This window comes from Hyaena hyaena, unplaced genomic scaffold (assembly GCF_003009895.1).
Source record: "Hyaena hyaena isolate Hyena2069 unplaced genomic scaffold, ASM300989v1 scaffold_20, whole genome shotgun sequence".
In the NCBI taxonomy this organism is placed as follows: Eukaryota; Metazoa; Chordata; class Mammalia; order Carnivora; family Hyaenidae; genus Hyaena; species Hyaena hyaena.
Genome location: NW_024080652.1, coordinates 5,042,995 through 5,065,684, shown reverse-complemented (window position 1 = coordinate 5,065,684; position 22,690 = coordinate 5,042,995). Strand labels below are relative to the sequence as shown.

General features: G+C 41.8%; 1 protein-coding gene across 4 annotated transcripts in view; it reads right to left on the bottom strand.

Annotated features, from left to right (window-relative positions):
• Positions 1-22,690, bottom strand: part of EIF2AK1 (eukaryotic translation initiation factor 2 alpha kinase 1) — a 35,055-nt gene that overhangs the window by 11,588 nt on the left and 777 nt on the right. The window contains exons 2-11 of one of the 4 annotated variants that reach the window (XM_039226127.1): positions 17,005-17,163; positions 10,086-10,219; positions 8,968-9,005; positions 8,179-8,278; positions 7,596-7,676; positions 6,261-6,360; positions 5,421-5,478; positions 4,822-5,143; positions 3,480-3,618; positions 32-132 (exon numbers count right to left, since the gene is read on the bottom strand). In XM_039226127.1, the coding sequence (XP_039082058.1) occupies positions 32-132; positions 3,480-3,618; positions 4,822-5,143; positions 5,421-5,478; positions 6,261-6,360; positions 7,596-7,676; positions 8,179-8,278; positions 8,968-9,005; positions 10,086-10,219; positions 17,005-17,163 (1,232 nt within the window). Of the gene's footprint in view, positions 1-31; positions 133-3,479; positions 3,619-4,821; positions 5,144-5,420; positions 5,479-6,260; positions 6,361-7,595; positions 7,677-8,178; positions 8,279-8,967; positions 9,006-10,085; positions 10,220-16,928; positions 17,164-22,690 lie in introns of those variants that run through there. The other 3 variants (XM_039226128.1, XM_039226129.1, XM_039226130.1) reach the window with 3 other exon arrangements.

Here is a 22,690-nt window from a genome sequence, read left to right as displayed (position 1 = left end):
TACTGCTGCTTTTGATGGCTTCCCCACTTACCTTCAGATCTCGGTGTACAATTCCCATGTTGTGTATGTAAAATACACCTTCCACCAATTCTTGAAAAATTTTTGTTGCAACACTGGCCATAACATAAGGACCTTCAAGTAAAAAAGGAAGTTTTATTTCTCTGATTGTCCTTTTACTCACCACATTAATATCTCAAAGTTATATAGTTCTAAATACATTAAATACATTAACATCATTCAGATTTTCAATGAAATCAACACTCCAAAATGGTTAGAAATTAGAAGGGTTCCTCAGGTTGCAAAGAAACCATCACAAACCAGCACCCTAGTGAATGGACTTGGTGTCACTAATTTCACTCAGAGCCGCTATATTAATTATCTCGAAAACCATCCTCAGGCAGCAGGTGGCTACAGTAAATTAAGTTTAAATCTTCTTCGACCCCTGACAGCTAACAAATCTCGTGTCCTAAACCCACTGCGGTTTAGAGACACGGTTAAAAATAACGGAATAAAAAACTGATAAATCAGGGCAGCTCAAGGAGTGAGCTTCCATTATGTGGACATTTGGAATGCTGCAGTTTCTAAAAATGACTGACAAATGAAAGACAAAGTATACAGAAAAGTAAATAATTTAATTCATCTATTACCATGATGATATAACGCCTGACTTTAGAGAGCGGAAAAGTTCTGTAGAACTAAAACAAACTGATAAAGACGAAAATCCTGGAGTTTCCCAGCTAAGCTATTTTGGTGAATATCATAATGAGAACTTAATAGTTTTTCTCTTGTCAGCCATTGTAAACCTTAAACAGACTTTCCCTTCAAGCACAGTATGAGACATGCTCCCTTCTCCTGGATGAGGCCACCGTGTTACGAAGCTCACCTCCTCCCCCCCAACCCCACCCCCGCTCCTCTCTTGCACCAGCTAGCATGTACTTCAGGGAGCTCAAGTCCTTAGCCCAGTGCTTGAGAAGACAGAAAACTCGTTGGGGGGCGGGGGGGGGGGGGTGCGTGTGTAAACACAACGGTACCACTCACAAGCACCTCTACTACCACTCCCCCGCACACCGAGGCCCCGGCCTCCTGTCCACAGAGATGAAGGACGGCTTTGTGACTTTCACAGCCTTTCGGGACAACTGCCTTCCTTGGGTCTATGGGTAAGAGGTGCTCATCTCGGGCCCCGGCTACAGGCTCGGTGCCACACACGGGCCTGGTCCGGGGAGAACACTCTCCGTCCCTCAGCACTGCACCCCTCACACCAGTTGCTTCAATCCTCACACCCGATCAGATGGGAGGATCCACATTTCACAGGGGAAGAAAGAGCAGGCGGAGAGCAGCTCCCCGACTTGACACCTTAGAGCCAGTGAGTGCTAGCGGCAGGATGCAAACCGGGGTGTGCCACTTCTGGACTGGTGGGAAGGACTGGTATAAAACTACACGAAGGAAAGCACATGGTGCTAGAGTACTACAAAGTGAAACCTTTTTATTTTGAAGTATTTTTACAAGAAAACTATGTGTCACGCTAGTGAAATCCTACACGTCATGCCCTCAGTTTCACCGGCTCACTGTCCTGGATGGCGGGCACTGGAGTCACCCCACACATACTCATGAGCGACTCGTGACCTGTTTTCCAAACGGAAGTTTAAGGATCAACAACTCTCTTGTGGAGGCATCCACGTAGAGCACTCCAGTGCCTGTGCAGCCGCAGACACAACTCTACGGGGCACTGGAAACACCCCGCCCACTACTTGCCATGACTAAACTGAGCAAGGTGTGCCAGGTCCCAACTATGTGGCAAACCAAAGAAGAAGAAATAGGGAGAATCGAGGGGATGCTTGAGAGAGGCGTTCTGTTTCTGCCTCCACTGAAAGCTAACCTAAGATTCTGGGTGGGTTAAGTGAGCAGCATGTTAGACCAAATATAGGGTGACAGTGTCATTAGGATTGAACAGCAAATGATTAATACCCAATATTTAGCAGAGGCTTTCCTTAAAATCTGGTCACTTGCATCCCCAATTCTGGTGACAGAATACAGTGATTTTCAACTCTGGCGACACAATACAATCAACAAGAGAATTTTCAAAAAAAAATACCAAAGGCCAAACCCTATCCCAGTATCAGTTATATAGAAATTACTGGTGCAGTCTCAGACAACATCCTTTTTTAACAAAAATAGACTTTACTTGTGAGAACCATCTTAGATCTAGAGAAATGGGGATGACAGTACAGTCCCACTCACCCACATGCAGCGCCCCGTTATTAACACCTGCATTAATACGGTGCACTGGTCACAATTAATGCACCAACACTGGCACAAGTCCACAACCTAGTCAGACTTCCCTAGTTCTTATTGAACGTCCTTTCTCTGTTCTAATGTTTTGTTTTGTTAATGTTTTTTTTAATTTCTGAGAGAGACAGACAGACAGACAGACAGCATGAGCAGGGGCGGGTCAGAGGGAGAGGGAGATACAGAATCTGAAACAGGCTCCAGGCTCTGAGCTGGCAGTCAGCACAGAGCCCAACGCGGGGCTCGAACCCACGAACTGTGAGATCATGACCTGAGCCGAAGTCGGACGCTTAACCGACTGAGCCACCCAGGCGCCCCTTTGTTCTATAACTCCACTCAGGACACCATATTACACTTAGCTGTCAGGTCTCACGAGGCTCCTCAGATCTGCTACAGCTCCTGAGGCTTTTCCTATTTATGAGGACCATGACAGTTCTGCAAAGTACAAAGACACTGCGTAGAACATTCCAGATAGAGATTTGTCTGATGCTTTCTTATAACCAGACTGGCATCATGGATTTGGGGGAGAAAGACTCCAAACACGCAACGCCCCTCTCATCACCCTTCTCAAGGGCACACACTCTGAACAGGAGTTTTTACTTCTGACGCTGACTTTGAACACCACCCAAAGTCACGTTGGTCAGCTTTCTCCACCACAGTTATACTTTCTCATCAACAGCATCTTTTTGAAAGCTCCCTAGAGGATTCGAATGTGCAGCACAAGTTGAGAACTATTGTGACAGTAACTTTTAAAGTTATTAACCCAACAGAGTATTTCTAGAGGGTATCTAACTACAGAGGAAGCAAGGGGACCTGGAACTTAAAAGAGACCAACTTTTCACCATCTACCCTTCTATAAGCATTTCTCTAAGTGGTGTAATTTTGCAAGAGTATCACGTCACATTTTGAAAAAGAAAACATTTAAATTTCTTCCTTGGAAAAAATTATAAAGACCTTTTCTGCCCCAAACCATTAAGCTGAACTCTAGTATATTACTACTCAGGTGTCAACAAACTATGTCTCTCTATATAGGCCTCCATTCTTGAAAAATGTTGACATAAGCACCATTGCTTCTTTGTGTTAAAAAGGTGATGCTTCCCCCCTAAAGCACCTGGAGGGAGTCCCTGTACCAGAAGACCCGCCCAGTGTCTTCACTTCCCAGCTCAGCGTTTGCAGCTACGTACAGTACTCACAGGCAGACTCATCCACGAACTCCCGGCCCCGCTGGTTTCTCTCGACTATCCAGTCCCACAGCGAGCGCTCACACAGCTGCATCTGGATGTGCAGCATCAGGTGGTACTGCACCTGGGGGGCGACATGGCTGGCTCCCACCTGTGCACAATTTGCTCACGTCATTTAGTCTAACGGATACTCACCTGCCTCCTCTAGGCCAAGCACTGGGCTAAATCCTCAGGAAAGAGGGGACAGGTGCATGTCTGCCCAAGAAGCCCCAGAGTCTAGTGAAGGAGACAGAGAAATAAAGGAATACCGCAAACGGAGTGTCATAACCCAAGGGGGCTGAGGTAGGCCCAGCTGCAGAAGGGCAGTGGCTCCTGAATGGGACACAGAGGCATGGGGGCGGAAGCTATTTGGTCTGCTCACGACACAAAGAGTTTCTAAAGCTAAGACACCGGGTCAAAGAATGGCGGTGTAGTATTCTATTCTCCGAACACCTCAACATATACGCACTGTGGTGGCTTCACTGTGTCCGTAAGTAACTTGTCTGAGAAAAAGGTAAGCAAAAATTAAGCTTGCTAGAGCCTGTTTGTTTAGGGGCCGAGGAAAATTCCTCAAATGTAATACAAGGAAATGAAATGGTTTCTATGAACAGTCCCTCAAACTCAACTCCTTTGTATTCAGGAGAATCTCATCAAAGTTTTGTGTTTTGTGGAAAGCACATGCACAGGGTCACATATTCCTGGGCAACGAGAGCTCACTGTGTGTGTGTATGTACAGACGGCATACAGCTCTGTGATTCCAGCATGTAAGATTACATGCAGACGCTGTTAATGTTTCAGGTTTGTCTGTTTTCTAACACTAATACTCAAGAGCGTGTGGGCGAGAGCATGTAGGCATCTCACCAACATATTAGCGTGACCCTCAATGAGAGTGTCCCGTAAACAGACTTGGTCTCTCTCTCCTCTCTCCTAAAGTCCTGTTCCAAAATATAGAAAATCTTTATGTGTAAACATACATGTACAGCATGATGCTAACATGCAACAGAAACCATGCAAACAATACTTCCAGCCCCGGAGGGGGCAGGGGGGCCGCAAATGAGAACACCTAGAGAAGGCCAGAAAGGGATTAGTAGGAGCCAACAAAACAGAGAAGACCCAAAACGAGGGCCACAGGCCAGGAGGGGAGAGGCTGACCAAGGCAAAAGAAGAGCGACAGGAGAGGCAGGCGAGGTGGGCAGTCAGTAGGGGAGGGGTGCGGGGGAGGGGGGCAGCAGGAGGCCACAGCTGCTCACAGTCCTCGAAACAGTTGCTATGGGTGAGCATCAAAGCGTCGGTAGGTTCTGGGAAAGTTACCTACCCCTGTCTGTCCCAACAAACTTAAGTTTTCAGAAGACTCCTCCGTGGATGTGAAATTCTCTTCTAAGTCGGAATGATGCCTAAGTGGCAGCTGATGTTCCACAATCGATGTGGAAGGCAAATCAGCCAAACCATTTCCCTGGAGCAAACCGGATGAGTCCAATTCACTGGCATCTCTTGTAACCACACTGGTTGCATAATTCACCAATCTGTTACTCTGATTTTCAATGCCATTTTCTCCTAAGGACTTTTCTTTCTCTGACGTGAACTCCGCAAAGATAATGGATGAGCTGTTGCTTTCGTCACTGTTAACAGACTGATTTCTGGAAGGAAAAAAATAACCACTAAAGCTACAAACCAATGTAAAAAAGAGATCAAGAGTAACTCAGCTGTCTCCTCAAGCCCTCAGAATCTTAACTGGTAAACTCCTGAAGCAAACGGCATCAAATCTCTCTAGCAGCAACACTAACTGAAAACACTGACAATAAATGGCTAGGAGGAGGAAACAATTTAACATTTGTACTGAAAATGGGCAAACCAACAAAGACAACCCAATGCAGGTTATACCTAACCTGTCAAACCAAACAGCAGTCCACATACCTGTGGTCCTCTTCATTGGAGATCACTTCCAGAGATGGCAACTGAATGGATATTCTATCTGCCAAACAAAAACAAAAACAGATCTTCAAGCGGCCCAGCTTTCTAAGTCATAGTCAAAGGCAGAGCTAAAATGACACCAAATGAGGGGCACCTGGGAGGCTCAGTCAGTTGAGCGTTCGACTTCGGCTCAGATCATGATCTCCTGGTTCATGAGTTCAAGCCCTGTATCAGGCTCTGTGCCAATAGCTCAGAGCCTAGAACCTGCTTGAAATTCTGTGTCTTCCCCTCTCTCTGCCCCTCCCCCACTCGTCCTCTGTCTCACTCTGTCTCTCAAAAACAAAATAACATTAAAAACAACTTTTTAAATAAAATAACACCAAATGAGACCACAAGTCTAAAAATGTTAATGCTTTCTGGCAAAATACAACAAGCTTATTCAAATGCCTGGCAAATTTTAGGAACTATAAAAACAGAGCCGTTCAGCTATGCCCAGAGTGTGGGCAGGGAGCCAACTTTGTGCAGAAGACCTGAGAGTAGCTCCCATTGGTCCTGTGGGCCTTACAGGGCTCGCCACAGCTACAGGGCTCTGTGGCTACGGTGCGAAATCGGCCACAGACGATACACAAATGGATGAGGTCTGTGACCTAACCAACTTTGCTTACTGATGTGAAATCTGAATTTCAGGTAACTTTCACAAAACACCCTTCTTTTGATTCCTTTTAAACTACTTAAAAATGTTAAGAAAACACTCTCCGCTTGTGGGATGCACAAAAAGGGGGGGGGGGGCCGCAAGGGCTGCGGTTTTCCAGCCCTTCGGCGACATCATCTGCAGCTGCTTACCTTGTTTGTGGGCCACATGAACATGTTCTATCCAAGCAGTGTGGTAGCCCACGATGCTAGGATGCTGAAGGCCGGCCAGGACCTTCACTTCCCGCAGCACCTACAGAGGGAACACTTACATCCGGCGTTCACGCACCACTGGTTAAATGTCCATGATACCAAAATACCACTTGTTTCAACAAACTGAGGACTGATGGGTGTGGGGGGGAGGGGAAGTGGAGTGATGGGCACGGAGGAGGACACTTGTGGGAATGAGCACTGGCTGTTATATGGAAACCAACTTGACAATAAACTATTTAAAAAAAAATACCACTTGTTTCAGAGCAAAACAATAAATATCCATCTGAACAAGGAACCTAAACTATGTTAAGATAATCGTAATATTATTGAGACAAATGGAACTGTTATAGCGACAAAGGAATATACACATACCTAGTGCTTTATAATTTAAATAGTCCATTTATATTCATTCTTGCATTTTACTCCTACCAGTAAGTCCAGTGCTCGCTTCAGCAGCACATATACTAGGAAGTCCAGTCCCTGAAGGTAAATAAAACTATTGCTGTCACCACTATGTCAAGGACAGGTGACAGAAGGGGCTTAGAGGACTAGGTCATTTGCCCAGGACCATACAACATGTCAGGGGGAAGACCAGAACCTGTGAGCTCATATCTTCATAACAAGCTATACTGTGTATGAATAATTTCCTTTAAAAATTAATGTCCCCAGCAACAATCCTGAAATGTGGTGAGGAGTGACCATAAAAAATTATGTCAGGGGCACCTGGGTGGCTCAGTCGGTTGAGAGTTCAACTCCTGGTTTCAGCTCAGGTCACAGTCTCACAGTTGGTGACATCAAGCTCTAAATCGGGCTCCACAATGACAATACAGAGCCTGCCTGGAACTCTCTCTCTCTCTCTCTCTCTCTCTCACCCTTTCTCTGCCCCTCCCTTGCTTGCACTTTCTCTCTCTCAAAATAAACTTAAAAAAATTAAGTCAAATAAAAATGTAGTTTTGATGTTTATTTCACTATAACCCAATCAGTAAACTTGGCAATCCACAAAACCTAGTATCAATAAAACAATTTTTTTAAATTAAAAAAAATATATCAGAGCCTAATAAGCACTGGGTGACGTATGGAACTGTGAAACCACTATACTGTACACCTGATACCAGTAGAACATTGTATGTTAAATGGAATTTAAATAAAAATTAACCCCCTAAAAAAAAAACCCCCACAGCATCTAGTATTTGCCAAATACACACACATACGTAACTCTTTCAATAGGACTTAAATACTCAATTACTCAAAATGGATACACTTAAAAATCCATACCTTCATACAATCTGTTTTAGTTGCACCGTTAATCAGGATTTTCTTAATTGCATAATACTGACCATCTAATTTATTCCTGACCTAAAAAGTAGAGGAAAAGAGAAAAGAACATTTTGCCATTAAATTCCAACTGAACAGAGAAAGTTATTTTAACCTGAGCTCGGGATCCAAACTAGCTAAACAGATAAGATTAAGCGAAAGACAAGCCTCCTCTTTACTATGTTCAGGGAAGTCGGCCATAGCCAGCTGGACTAAAAGCTTCCAAACTGCAGTGCAATCCCAACTCCTAGAGCCTCTAGTTATGAAATCTGGGAACATTAGCAAAAAAACTCCATAAGGCCCAAAATACAAAACCACAACTTTCTTCAGTGATACGTTGTCAAGAAAATTAATACGGATTCCGGAATCCGCCCAAACCACCAATATGGTTGGGAAAAAGTTAAAAGCTGCCTGCTTCCCTGCAAATGACGATCTCTGTGAAATAGGAATTTCCTTTGAGCGCTTTAAATAATAATCATGAGGAAAACTTCTCTAAGTACACTTATTCAGAGTAGGAGATCAAAGCAAGGATGTGGAAAACAACCTTATACACTCTTCCGTATCCACCTTTTCCTAAGACAGCAAGCTCTTCAAATTCATTTAGATAACGTGAAGTCTGTGTTTCAAAGGTTACTTCCCTTGATCTAAAAGTGAAATACAAACAACCAATCAATATCAAAACACACGAGAACCAAGCATCCAGGGTATTTCAGGTTCACTGTATCGTTAACTTACCGAACCTTACTTATCACTAAATTACGATGATTTGAAAAGATGACACTTTACATTCTCTAGGAAAAAAATATTTGCTGAGCAAATCAACATGTAATAAAGACAGCAAGGAGGGAAAAAATTAAAGAGAGCAAAGGGATCATTAATCAAGTACATTACCAGTAATTAGCATTCCAATTAGAAATTATCAATGTTGTAAAGCAGGAATCCTAAGGATAACTAACATGCAGCATTTGATTAGCTGAGCTCAGTAATAAATTAACTTAAATTTCTTAATGAGACCAATTACAGATTTTAGACTAGCATCTCCTACCTATAGCCAAAATTCAATGTTGTTCCACTGAGAGAGACTGGGGGTCAGTGCACTCAATAAAGGAGGGGGCTTTATGGCATCCACACAGGATGGGGGTGGAGGGAGAATGAGAAGTAAAGCAAATCTTGGAACAGTAACTAATATCTGAGAAAAAGCTTTTAATTTTCATAAACTACTAACTGCATTATTTTTAATCTCAAAACTCATTTCTGATTAATTCAGGATTAGTTCTTCATTTCTTTTGCATAGCTTACTCTCTGCACAACCACAAAAGTATTTAACACATACCTGATCTTCTGGATATGAGAATTATCCTCACAAGGATCCTAAAATCAGAAAATTGCTTTTAAAAGCATTTTGAAAAATTTATGGAATGAGGAATCTCACAAAATTCATGTGACGTTCATGTCATGTTAACGGTCCCAAATGCTCAAACAACATTTCAAGAAAGAAGAACACTCTGGCTTTTTCAGTATCATCTAGGGGTTTATAGGGTTTACTATGGAAAACACTTCTCTCTTAACCAAAAGATCACTACTGAAAAAGCTATATTCTGGCCACCCACTGAGAACGTTGAAAACTTACCAAAGAGCTCCATCAGCAAGTAGTTCTAGCTTTACCTCAAAATACATGCAGAAATGGACCACTTCTCACATCTCCACTGCCTATGACCACCTGTCTCCCTGCTTCTGCCCTTGCCTCCACCTAGACTCAACACAGCAGCGGGGGGGATGGGGGAGGCATTAAAAGGTAAGTCAGATCACGTCACTCCTTGGCTCAAAATCCTGTAATGCTTCCCATTTTATTCGGTGTAAAAACCAAAGATGTTAAAACGGTCTCAAGATCCTACTCTATCTGTCTGTCTTGCTGCCCTCCTTCCCTGCCTCTTCCATACTCTCCTCTGGCCTATGCTCCAGCCACATGGCTTCTGGTGGGCAAAGCACACTCCACCTCGGGAATCGCTGTTGCTCTGCCTAGAATGCTCCTCCTCCAGACGGTGCATGGCTCGCACTCAGCTTCAGCTCCTCCCTCAAATAACTGGCCACTTTGTATATAACTCACACATTTTCTAATTCCTTTCACTGCTTAATGCTTCTCCTTAATACCACCGTGTTACACCCTATTTATCTTTATATATTTTTATGTTTCTGTTGCTGACTGTTCCTCATCAGAACATAAACTCAAGAAAAAGACCATAAGCTCCATGAGGGCAGGTGTTTTCATCTTTTTTGTTTGCTGCCTGAAACCCAGCTCCTACAAGAGCGCCTAATGCACAGTGGTCGTCCAATAAATGTTGGATAAATTAAGGTTAACATTTTCATAAACCTGCATTATAATCAAGGCTTTAAAATGCCTTAATTTCTCCTGAAATTAAAATGTTTTTGTCATATATGGAGAGCGCTTACCTGACGAACTCTCTCTTTGGCGGACCTCATCAAATGGGTGATGGCTCTGTTGTGATGGAGTCTCAGCGAGCTAAACTCATCGCTACATGTAAAAGACGACAGCAGCCCCATTTTGATGAAGGTCTGACAAAGCACTAGAAAAAGAACACGGAAAACTATTATTAGAAAGGCCATCAATAAAACGACAATTTTAAGGAGACTAAAGAGTAATAATAGCCTCTATCAAAAAAAAAAAAAAAAACCTCTGAAAGAAAAAAGTTATGTTTATACACACATTACAGTTTGGATTTTGAGCCGATAATAGAGAAGGAATTGGCACTTGCTGATCAGGAACACATCTACAATTACTTATCTGATACCGAGCACTCACCTGTTTACCATGCCTGGCTGGTGGGTAAAGCACTAAGCTGTTTTTAAAAAGGCAAGAAAAAAAATGTAAATTTACTACTAGTCTTCTGACATTCAAAAAAATTTTTTTTTAATGTTTTTTATTTATTTCTAGGAGAGAGAGAGACAGCATGAGCAGGGGAGGGTCAGAGAGAGAGGGAGTCACAGACTTTGAAAGAGGCTCCAGGCTCTGAGCTGGCAGTCAGCACAGAGCCCGACGCGGGGCTCGAACCCACGAGCCGCGAGATCATGACCTAAGCGAAAGTCGGACGCTTAACCGACTAAGCCACCCAGGCGCCCCTAGTCTTCTGACATTCAAACACATCCCCTTTTGCTGAAAGGCAATGAGGTCCGAAAGAGGCAAGAGTGAAAATGTTATTAGAATGCACAACAGGACCAGATGGATCTGACAGATATATTTAGAACTCTACATCCTGAGGCCAGGGAATTCACTTTCTTCTCAAGTGCGCATGGCACATTCTCCAAGATAGATCACATATTGGGACATATAGCAGCCCTCAATAAATATAAAAGAATTGAGATCATACCATGCACACTCTCAGATCATAATGCTTTGAAACTTGAAATCAATCACAGGAAGAAGTCTGGAAAACTTCTCCAAAAAAGTCTCCAAAAACATGGAGGTTAAAAAAACACCCTACTAAAGAATGAATGGGCCAATCAGGCAATTAGAGAAGAAATTTAAAAATATATGGAAACAAATGAAAATGAAAACACAACAATCCAGACTCTATGGGATGCGGCAAAGGCAGTCCTAAGAGGAAAGTACATTGCACTCCAGGCCTATTTCAAGAAATTAGAAAAAGTGCAAGTCCAAAATCTAACAGCTCACCTAAAGGAACGAGAGGCAGAGCAACAAGAACGCCCCAAACCCAGTAGAAGAAGAAAAATAGTAAAAATCAGAGCAGAAATAAACAACATAGAGACCAAAGAAACAATCGAACAGATCAATGAAACCAAGAGTTGGCTTTTTGAAAAAATAAACAAAATTTACAAACCTCTAGCCAGGCTTCTCTAAAATAAAAGATAGAGCACCCAAATAGATAAAATCATGAATGAAAATGGATTTATTACAACCAACCCCTCAGAAATACAGGCAATTATCAGGGAATACTATGAAAAATTATATGCCATCAAACTGGACAACTTAGAAGAAATGGACAAATTCCTAAACACACAATCACTACCAAATTCACACGGGAAGAGATAGGAAATCTGCACAGACCCATAACTAGTGAAGAAATCGAATCAGTTATCAAAAAATCTCCCAACAAGAGCCCTGGACTTGATGGCTTCCCTGGGGAATTCTACCAGACGTTTAAAACAGAATTAATACCAATTCTTCTCAAGCTATTCCAAAAAACAGAAATCGAAGGAAAACTCCCGGACTCATTTTATGAAGCCAGTATCACTCTGATCCCAAGCCAGACAGAAATCCAGCAAAAAAAGAGAACTACAGGCTAATATCCTTGATGAATACATATGCAAAAATCCTCAACAAGATACTTGCAAATCGAATCCAACCAGCACATAAAAACAATTCTCCATCAAGATCAAGTGGGATTCACTCCTGGGTTACAGGGCTGGTTCAACATTCACAAATCAATCAATGTGATACATCACATCAACAAAAGGAAAGATAAAAAGCATATGATCCTGTCGATAGATGCAGAAAAAGCATTTGACAAAATACAGCATCCCTTCTTAACAAAGACTCTAGAGAAAGTCGGGATAGAAGGAACCTACTTAAATATCATAAAAGCCATCTATGAAAAGCCTTCAGCTAACATCATCCTCAACGAGGAAAAACTGAGAGCTTTCCCTCTGAGATCAGGAACACGACAGAGATGTCCACTCTCACCACTGCTGTTTAACATAGTGCTGGAAGTCCTAGCATCAGCCATCAGACAACAAAAGGAAATCAAAGGCATCAGAATTGGCAAAGAGGAGGTCAAACTTTCACTTTTCGCAGACAACATGATACTCTACATAGAAAACCCAACAGACTCCACCAGAAGCCTACTAGAACTGATCCAAGAATTCAGCAAAGTTGCAGGGTACAAAATCAACATACAGAAATCGGTCGCATTCTTATACACCAATAATGAAGCAACAGAAAGAGAAATCAAGAAGCTGATCCCATTCACAATTGCACAAAAAACCATAAAATACCTAGGAATAAACCTAACCAAGGATACAAGAGATCTGTATGATGAAAACTATAGAAAACTTATGAAAGAAATTGAAGAAGACACGAAGAAATGGAAAAACATTCCATGCTCATGGATCGGAAGAATAAATATAGTTAAAATGTCATTACTACCCAAAGCAATCTACACATTCAATGCAATCCCAATCAAAATTGCACCCGCATACTTCTCAAAACTAGAACTATCCTAAAATTTGTATAGAACCACAAAAGACTCCGAATAGCCAAAGTAATACTGAAAAATAAAACCAAAACGGGAGGTATCACCATCCCAGACTTTAGCCTCTACTACAAAGCTGTCATCATCAAGACAGTATGGTATTGGCACAAAAATAGACACATAGACCAATGGAATCGAATTGAGAACTCAGAGCCGGACCCAAAGGTATACAGCCAACCAATCTTTGACAAAGCAGGAAAGAATATCCAATGAAAAAAAGACAGCCTTTTTTTTTTTTAATTTTTTTTAATGTTTTATTTATTTCTAGGGGAGAGAGAGAGAGACAGCATGAGCAGGGGAGGGTCAGAGAGAGAGAGGGAGACACAGAATCTGAAGCAGGCTCCAGGCTCTGAGCTGGCAGTCAGCACAGAGCCCGACACGGGGCTCGAACCCACGAACCGCGGGATCATGACCTAAGCGAAAGTCGGACGCTTAACCGACTAAGCCACCCAGGCACCCCAAAAGACAGCCTTTTTAACATATGATGTTGGGAGAACTGGACAGCAACATGCAAAAGAATGAAACTAGTTCATTTTCTCACACCATACACAAAAATAAACTCAAAATGGATACAGGACCTGAACGTGAGACAGGAAACCATCAAAACCCTAGAGGAGAAAGTAGGAAACAACCTCCTTGACCTCCACCACAGCAACATCTTACTTGACACATCCCCCAAAGCAAGGGAATCAAGAGCAAAAATGAACTATTGGGACCTCATCAAGATTAAAAGCTTCTGCACAGCCAAGGAAACGATCCACAAAACTAATAGGCAACCAACGGAATGGGAAAAGATAGTTGCAAATGACATATCAGATAAAGGGTTAATATCCAAAATCTATAAGGAACTCACCAAACTCCACACCCGAAAAACAAACAACCCAGTGAAGAAATGGGATGAACAGACACTTCTCCAAAGAGGACATCCAGATGGCCAACAGACACATGAAATGATGCTCAGCATCCCTCCTCATCAGGGAAATACAAATCAAAACCACACTGAGATACCACCTCACGCCAGTCAGAGTGGCTAAAATGAGCAAATCAGAGAACTCTAGATGCTGGCGAGGATGTGGAGACACGGGCACCCTCCTACACTGTTGGTGGGAATGTAAACTGGTACAGCCCCTCTGGAGAACAGTGTGGAGGTTCCTCAAAAAATTAACCATAGAACTCCCCTAGGACCCAGCAATAGCACTGCTAAGAATTTACCCAAGGGATACAGAAATGCTGATGCATAGGAGCACATGTACCCCAATGTTCATAGCAGCACTCTCAAAAATAGCTAAAACATGGAAAGAGCCTAAGTGTCCATCAACAGATGAATAGATCAAGAAGATGTGGTTTATCTATACCATGGAATACTACATGGCAATGAGAAACAATGAAATCTGGCCATGTGTAGCAACATGGATGGACCTTGAGGGTGTTCTGCTGAGTGAAATAAGTCAGGCAGAGAAGGACACATAGCATATGTTTACACGTATAGGAGGATTAGGAGGAACTTGACGGAGGACCATGGGGGAGAAGAAGGGGGGAAATGGTGAGGGAGAGGGATAGAGGCAACCCATGAGAGACTCTTGAATGATGAGAACAAACTGAGGACCGATGGGGGGGGGTAGGGGGGAGATGCACATGGAGGAGGGCACTGTGGGGATGAGCACTGGGTGTTATATGGAAACCAACTTGACAATAAACTATTTATAAAAAAAATAATTAAATAATTAAAAAAAAGAACGCACAACAAAAGTTGTTCTTGATAATGGACATCTCTCTAGCCACCAAAGAGCACACATGCATAAAGACCAAATACCAAGGGGAAAGTCACAATACCAGGCTCCTCAGAAAAAAAAATTTCTAAAGAATCCTTGGCCTTTATTTATTCATAAACCACATACACACACATACACACACACACACACACACACACATACACACACACACACACACCATAGAGAAAATTTTTATTTTTCTATATGGACAACTTCATTAGATTATCAACTAATTGTATGACATCAGAAACATTTTAAGTATATTTTAAAAGTTCAGTCGCCTAAAAAGGAATTCAGAGATATCTTAAAATCACCAAGATTTCAGATTTGCTTTAATTAGGAACACGATTACTACTTAAAGATCACTATAATCTGCTTTACTATTCAATGAGCTCAATACAATAATCCCCAGCTACCAATGTTCTGGAGCCTACAGAACACCTCCTTTTGCACAACCCACCTCCCCACCACTCGTTCAAAAAACTAAGTGTACATTCATACATTTTCCATGTCCCACCAAGCTCATCGAAATAATCATCTGCCTGTAACTAAAAACATCCCATACTAAGATCACATAAAGGTATCTATAAGTTTGAGGATTCCTAACACTAAACAAGACTTAGACTTTTTTGGTAGAGTCTGTGGCTGGCCAGAGCTATTAAAGAAGCCACAAAGCACTCGATGAGCTGAACCAGAAACATCATAATCTGTCACTCTGCTCACCTCTGGGCCCAAGTTTCTCATACACATAACCTATGGCAACAATAAAAATAAACATTCCAACCATTGTGGTACAATAGGAAACATACTTGGTCTTATCTCCTAAAACTCACACAGATCCTAAAATTCTTGTGATTTCCCAAGTGCTGAGGGTGCAAGGAGCATCTTTTGTTCCAATATTTGGTCTTCACCCTCAGTTCCTGACACAAGAGCTTCTAAGACCCTTGGAATCTCCAGTGTGGTGAGTGTCTTTGTTACACTGACGAGATGACTGGGGGTCCCCAAGGGAGCTTCAAATGGGGACAGGTCACCAGAAAGACCAAGCCTTGATGAGAAGCTTGGAACTTTCAGCTCTACCCCTCCATTTTCCAGGGAGAGAAGAGCAGGGGATTGAGTTAATAATTGATCATGCCACCGTGATGAAGTCTCCATAAACTCCTTCAGATGGAGGACTCAGGGAGCTTCTGGGGGAACACATCCAACCACCAAGAGAGTGATACACCCCAACTCCAGGGGGACAGAAGCTCCCGTACTCTGGACCCTACTGGTCCTCATCCTATGTGCCTCTTCATCTGGCTGTTCACCTGTATCGGTTATCATACCCTCTGTTGTATAATAAACCAATAAGCAGAAGTGTCTCCCCAAGTACTGAGAGCCATTATAGCAAATTATTAAACCAGAGAGATCAACCCCTTACAGTTAACAATTTATACCCAAGTTGGAGACAAATACAGGTAACCCATGGACACTGGGGATCCACTACTTGCCAACTGGCATCCAAAATGAAAGCAGTCTGTGGGACTGAACCCTTAACCTGTGGGATCTGATAATAACTCCAAGAAGACAGTGTCAGAACTAAACTGAATTGCAGGACACCCAGATGATGTCAGAGAACTGGTCAGCACGGGAAAACACCCATACATTCGGTGTCAGAAGTATCCAGTGCATAGAGGAAAACAGTTTCCTGTTCAACAACATAACATGTGGCTCCTCCAGGGCTCTGGTCAAGAACTAGTTCAGAATGAGGCGCCTGGGTGGCTCAGTCAGTTAAGCGTCCAACTCCAGCTCAGTCATGATCTCACAGATCGTGAGTTCAAGCCCCACATTGCGCTCTGTGCTGACAGCTCAGAGCCTGGAGCTTGCTTCCGATTCTGTGTCTCCCTCTGTCTCTGTCCCTTCCCCGCTCATACTCTGTCTCTGTCTCTCTCTCCTTCAAAAATAAATAAACATTAAAAGAAATTAAAAAGAAAAAAAAGAACTAGTTCAGGACGAGCACCTGTGATTTTTGTTTTCCTGTTCACCAATGAAACCATGGCAGACCTTCAAAAATATATGAATGGACATGTTATAAAGACAAGAAAACTACCTTTTATTTGTTTAAATACACACAATTACATGGTTATTAGTCTTTTGGGGTCCTCGATGACTACATTCGTAAGCAATTACCCAAAGGAAAATATAAAATACATCCAAGAAATAGAAACTATTAACAGTTATTTCAAATGTTTACATACCAGCTGCTTCTCAGACCCACATCAAACAACATAGTATTTCTGCGAGGCTTATTTGGCAAGATGTAGTGTTACTAACATTTAAACACCTGTCTTGAGCGCAGAGGGTCTGGCTCATGCACATGGCTCAAGTGCTCGAGCAAGGAGACAAGCAGCAGTTGGTTCGCAACCACGAAAGGGAAAGTCGGCTGTTGGAGGGGTCCTTTTAACACCTGAAGTTCCGCTGGAACATCGGATTCTACAAATTGAGAGAGGAAAAAAACAGTAAACCTATCTCATAATGACAAAATAGCAGATTCCAATTAATGCAACACAAACTATTTACATCTAAGGAAATAAAACACAAAACAGTAGTTATGCCCAGTGGGGTTAATCAAGACAGACTTTCCTGAACTGAGTTTGGAGTCAAACTCTGGAAGCTGGAAGACTAGCAGAGGGATGCCATGGAGGGGGGAGGGGGAGAGTGTGGTAGTAATGACAGGTGCAAAGGCAGAACTAGGTAAATGAATACCTAAACATTCAAGCAAATGAAAGGCAACAGGATGGCTTTTTCCTTCAAGAGGACAGCCGAAGCCCATGCATGAAGAAGCAAGTTTGGCCGCGCAACGAGGTCAAGGGAGGAAGGACAGAAACTACCTGGGGCATATGCTATGTGTACACCAGGTGTTTCATGTGCACAAGCTCATTCAATCTTCACAAAAACAGTGGAAAGGAAATGTTACCGTTCTCACTTTACAGATCTCATAAAGAGGTTAGCTAACTTGTAAGCAGATAGATCAGAATAACTCCCAAAGCGAAGTTCATTTATTTTGAAAGAGAGCAAGCGAGCACGGGAGGGGCAGAGCGAGAGAGGGAGAGAGAAAATCTCAAGCAGGCTCCATGCTCTCAGGGCAGACCCCAAAACGGAGCTCAAACTCCCCAACTGTGAGATCATGATTCGAGCTGAAACCAAGAGTCGAATGCGTAACTGAGCCTCACAGGCGCCCCTGAGCCTGTCCTCTCCGCTACACAAGCCCAAGCAGATGAATGAGTTGGCACTTCAAGCTGAAGGTTGTAAGTTCTCATTTACTCTTTATTTAATATGTCACTGAATAGGCCAAAAGCAGTCAGAAGGAAAAATGTCTAAGGAAACTGTTCTGGAACATGAAACAGGTAGACAGGAAGGGACATGCAACAGTCACAAGAGCCTACTAAAGGAGGTAAATGAAAGAAACATGGAGGAAAGAACACGTCCCAGAGAGGTCAAGAAAGAAACGCACTGGCCAATTATACAACACGAGGAAAAGGAGGATGGAGGCGTTAATGGGAGTGAAAACTGTAAGAGGGGCTGTTAGAAGAAAGAGGAGACCTTGTGATCTTTCCAATTGTGGGTCCGTTCAATTGGAAATACCCTGCAGAACCAGAGAACACACATCCTACATCTGCTAAAAAGCCTTCCCATCTTAAATATTCTATTCCACCCTCCTCTATAATCTATTAAGGTCCTGGAAAAGTCAGTTTCTAAATCCAGACTTCATCACCAATTTCCTCTCTGACTTGTAAGGAGACCAAAAGAACACCTATGAGGTACGGAGATGTGCTATTGGTTTTAAATGAAAACTTAACCAAGTATGGGGGTGAGGAAAGAATGAAAAACGTGCCCATGTAAAAATTTCTCTATGTAAAGACATCTTAAAGTTAAAACGTGAATCACAAATTCAGATATAGTACATAGATCTGTGCTGTACATGACACAAAAAAGAAAAGATAGTAAAATTTATATAGAGCTCTTATAAGCTAGTAAGAAAATGAAGCACAGTTAAAATTCAAATAGGTTTAACATAACTAGTAACTAATGACATATACATTAATATAACTATGGTACCAGAATTTGCCATTAGATTGGTAACTATTTAAAGCCTGGAGGGGCGCCTGGGTGGCTCAGTTGGTTAAGCTTCCAACTTTAGCTCAGCCCACTTCGGATCCTGTGTCTCCTTTCTCTCTGTCCCTCTTGCTCCGGCTCTGAATCTCTCTCTCTCTCAAAGATAAATGAACGTTTAAAAAAAATCAAATCCTGGAATACATGGTATTGTTATAGGCACAGAAAAGCAGACATTCTCAATCACAAGGTGGTAAAAGTGTTTGCAACTTCTGGTAATAAATACAGAATTCAAAATGTACAAATATTTGACCCAGCACTTCTAGTTTTTGGAAACATCCACCAAGAAAATAAGTAAACAAAGCACAGCAAATATATAAGATGTTTAGCATACCACTGTTTAGAATACTGAAAACCTGCTAGGTAAGTTATATACATACCACAGGATATTATGCACTTGCTGGAAACGATGGTGTATAAAAAGATAATCATGAATAGCCCGTTATCCAGTCAAAGGAGCAAGAATAAAGCAGTAATACTAATGAAGGTGAGGCGAGATAGTCCCATACAAACCAATACAACCTCTCTGTTCATCATTTAATCAAAATGTATCAAAACTTTTTTTTTAATGTATTTCTTTAACCCAACAAATCCTACTTCTGTACATGTAGTCTAAAGAAATAATCAGGTATCAATAAAGACTTTTGTGGGAGGCTCAGTGGATTAAACATCTGACTCTTGATTTCAGCTCAGGTCATGATGTCATGGTTGGTGAGATTGAGCCCTGAGTCGAGTAAGGCTCTGAGCTGACAGCACAAAGCCTGCTTCAGATTCTCTTTCTCCCACTCTCTGCCCTTTGCCTGCTCCTCTCTCTCTCAAAATAATTAAGCATCACAAAGCAGAACATAAAAGGTTTATCATACTATGATTATAATTTAAAAATGCATTTATTTCATAGCTATATAAATATATATACAATAGAAAAAACAAAACAGACAAAATCTCTCCCCCTTGTTTTCAACAATATATCAATAGAATTTGTACAGGAAATGAAATTACAGTGAACATGCTGTTTTACAGTCTGCCTGTTTGATCCTTGGGATCTAGATTCTTAAAAGAAAAAATTTTTTTAATGTTTTATTTATTTCTGAGAGAGAGAGAGAGAGCGAGCGAGCAAGTGAGCGCAAGCAGGGGAGGGTCAGAGAGAGAGGGAGACACAGAATCTGAAACAGGCTCTACACTCCAAGCTGGCTGTCAGCACAGAGCCCGACGCAGGGCTCAAACCCACGAACTGCGAGATCATGACCTGAGCCAAAGTCAGATGTTCAACGGACTAAGCCACCCAGGCGCCCCTTTTTTCTTTTTAATTTTTTTTTTTTAAGTAGGATCTTAGTATCTAGAAATCCACCTGGCTTACAGCAGTCCTCATTAATATTTGCAAATGAATATACTAAATTGTTAGTGGTGAATCATTTGGAATGGGAGTACAGATGACTTTCTCCTCTTTTTCCTTTATTTCCTTAAATTTTTCTGAATGATTTCTCTAAATTTTTATCTTATTTGGACAAACTCAGATAGAAATCTTTAACCCATTCAAGATATCTTTGACAATATCATTTTTTACGAGAGAGACAGCGCATGTGCACGAGAGAGGGGCAGAGGGAGAAAAATCTTAAGAAGGCTCCATGCTCAGCGCAGAGCCTGACACAGGGCTCAATCCCACGAACCTTGAGATCATGACCTGAGCTGAAATCAGAAGCTGGACAATAAACCGACTAAGCCACCCAGGCGACCGGTCAACAATAGATTTAAATGCAAGTCATCAAATAAACTGTCTCTAGCTATGCCAAAATGAAAACAGTAATCTCTGGGTAATCAGATTGTGGTTTTTAAATTTTCTTCTTTAGGTTTTTCTATAATTTCAACATACTCTGTAATGCGAAAAAAAAATTTTTAATATATTGATTTGCCAACAATGGTGAGCTGATGGTTAGGACGGTTTTCTGCTTCTCTATACTCATACTTCCCTACTTTCTAAAATAATTAACTTCTACTTTTTAATAAGAAAAACAAAACAAAAAAAGAACTATCAGTGGAGTCAAATGAACCAACTAAATCAAGAAAATAGCAGGGTGCCTGGGTTTCATGTGAAAATAGCAGGGTTGGACGTTAAGCGTCCGACTTCGGCTCAGGTCATGATCTCAGGGTTCGTGGGTTCGAGCCCCGCATCAGGCTCTGTGCTGACAGCTAGCTCAGAACCTGGAGCCTGTCTTTTGATTCTGTATCTCCCTCTCTCTCTGACCCTCCCCTGCTCACCCTGTCTCTCTCAAAAATAAGTTTAAAAAATAAAAATAAAAAAATTTTTTGCAATTAAAAAAGAAGAAGAAGAAGAAAATAGCAACTGTAAAAAAAAAAAAAAGACCAGTGGACAAATACCAAACGCAGGAAGGAGTAAAACTGAAAGGCAATGAAGGCTGACACTGAATGCTTCCCATTTCAATCCTGGTCATGCAGAAGAGGGAGATCAAAGTGGCTAATAGGAAAGATGAGGCCAGGTCCTCTTACAAAAGAATAAGAAGTGGTATGAGATCCTAGGTGAATTAGAGTTCTAGAATTCTGCCAAGAAGGAGATGGGTAGACAAACAGGAAAAGGATCACGGACTTCAGGCTCCTCAGGCAAGTAGGATCTGAATAAATGGTCCATTATTAAATGAAGGAGAAACCTGGAGGATTAATCTGAGCGAAAATTTCTGGAAAACTTCTGTCAGATGAAAGAAAAACCAAAGAGCCTGACAATAGGCTTACTGCTGCTCTCCTTCTACAGCATGTTGGGGTGGGGGGTGGGGGGGGAGACATGCAGTAAGGTTTTAGAGTTAGACTTAGGTTCTGAATTTTCTGACTCTACCATAAACTGTAAGAGTGACTACTTCACATCATACAGACGACCTCCAAGAAATCCTGTAACTTGTTCTAAGTCTACCAAAAATGAAACTATTCTCCATAGACTTTACTTTTCACATAAAAAGACATTATGTCTGGATATTCTGGACCTCTCTGGGAAAAAACGCAATACGTAAACACAACAGTACTATCAGTAACCTAGGAGAAGGAAGTCTTTCAAAGCTTATCTAAGATCACTCCCTTCAAGAATAGGATCTCTCCTTTGCAGAAAACCTTATCTCAATGTTACAGAAAACACACACTTGGATGTTTACAGCTGGAACTTTTCCTCTGACATTAACATTTCACCTAATACTGAGCTGCCTTAGTAAACCAGGTTTCATGTGAAAAAAAAAAATCAGTACATTAAAAAATAGTTCTCTCCAGGCACCTAGGTGGCTCAGTCAGTTGGGCCTTCGACTTCAGCTCAGGTCATGATCTAAGGTTCCTGGGCTCTAGCCCGCATCGGGCTCTGTGCTGACAGCTCAGAGCCTGGAGCCTGTTCAGATTCTGTGTCTCCCTGTCTCTCTGCCCCTCCTCCTCTCATGCTCCGTCTCAAAAATAAATAAAACATTTTTAAAAAAAAAAAGTTTTCTTAAGACTGCTCTCTGTCAATGACCTCCTTAAATTACCACCACAGTCTGCTTTTGTCTCCTTTAGGGTCAAGAATTATAGACAGTATCGGGGTGAAGTTCGAAGGACTTAAGGAATAAATTAAACTTTCCAACTTGGCTTGCACCTTCAAATCCACTGCAACATCTTAATATGTTTCATGCTTCAACTGAGTGTGTATTCCCTGTAATCATCCTAACTACCATAAAGCCAAAACCTCCCTGAATCAATGCATTCATTCCTGATGGCCCAACTTAACTTTAAAAACTGCCAAAACAAGTGGTAGTAATTAAAGGCCCTATGAACCTTCAATAAAATAGTGGATACTCTGAAGTGGTTAGAGTCAACGTTTTAA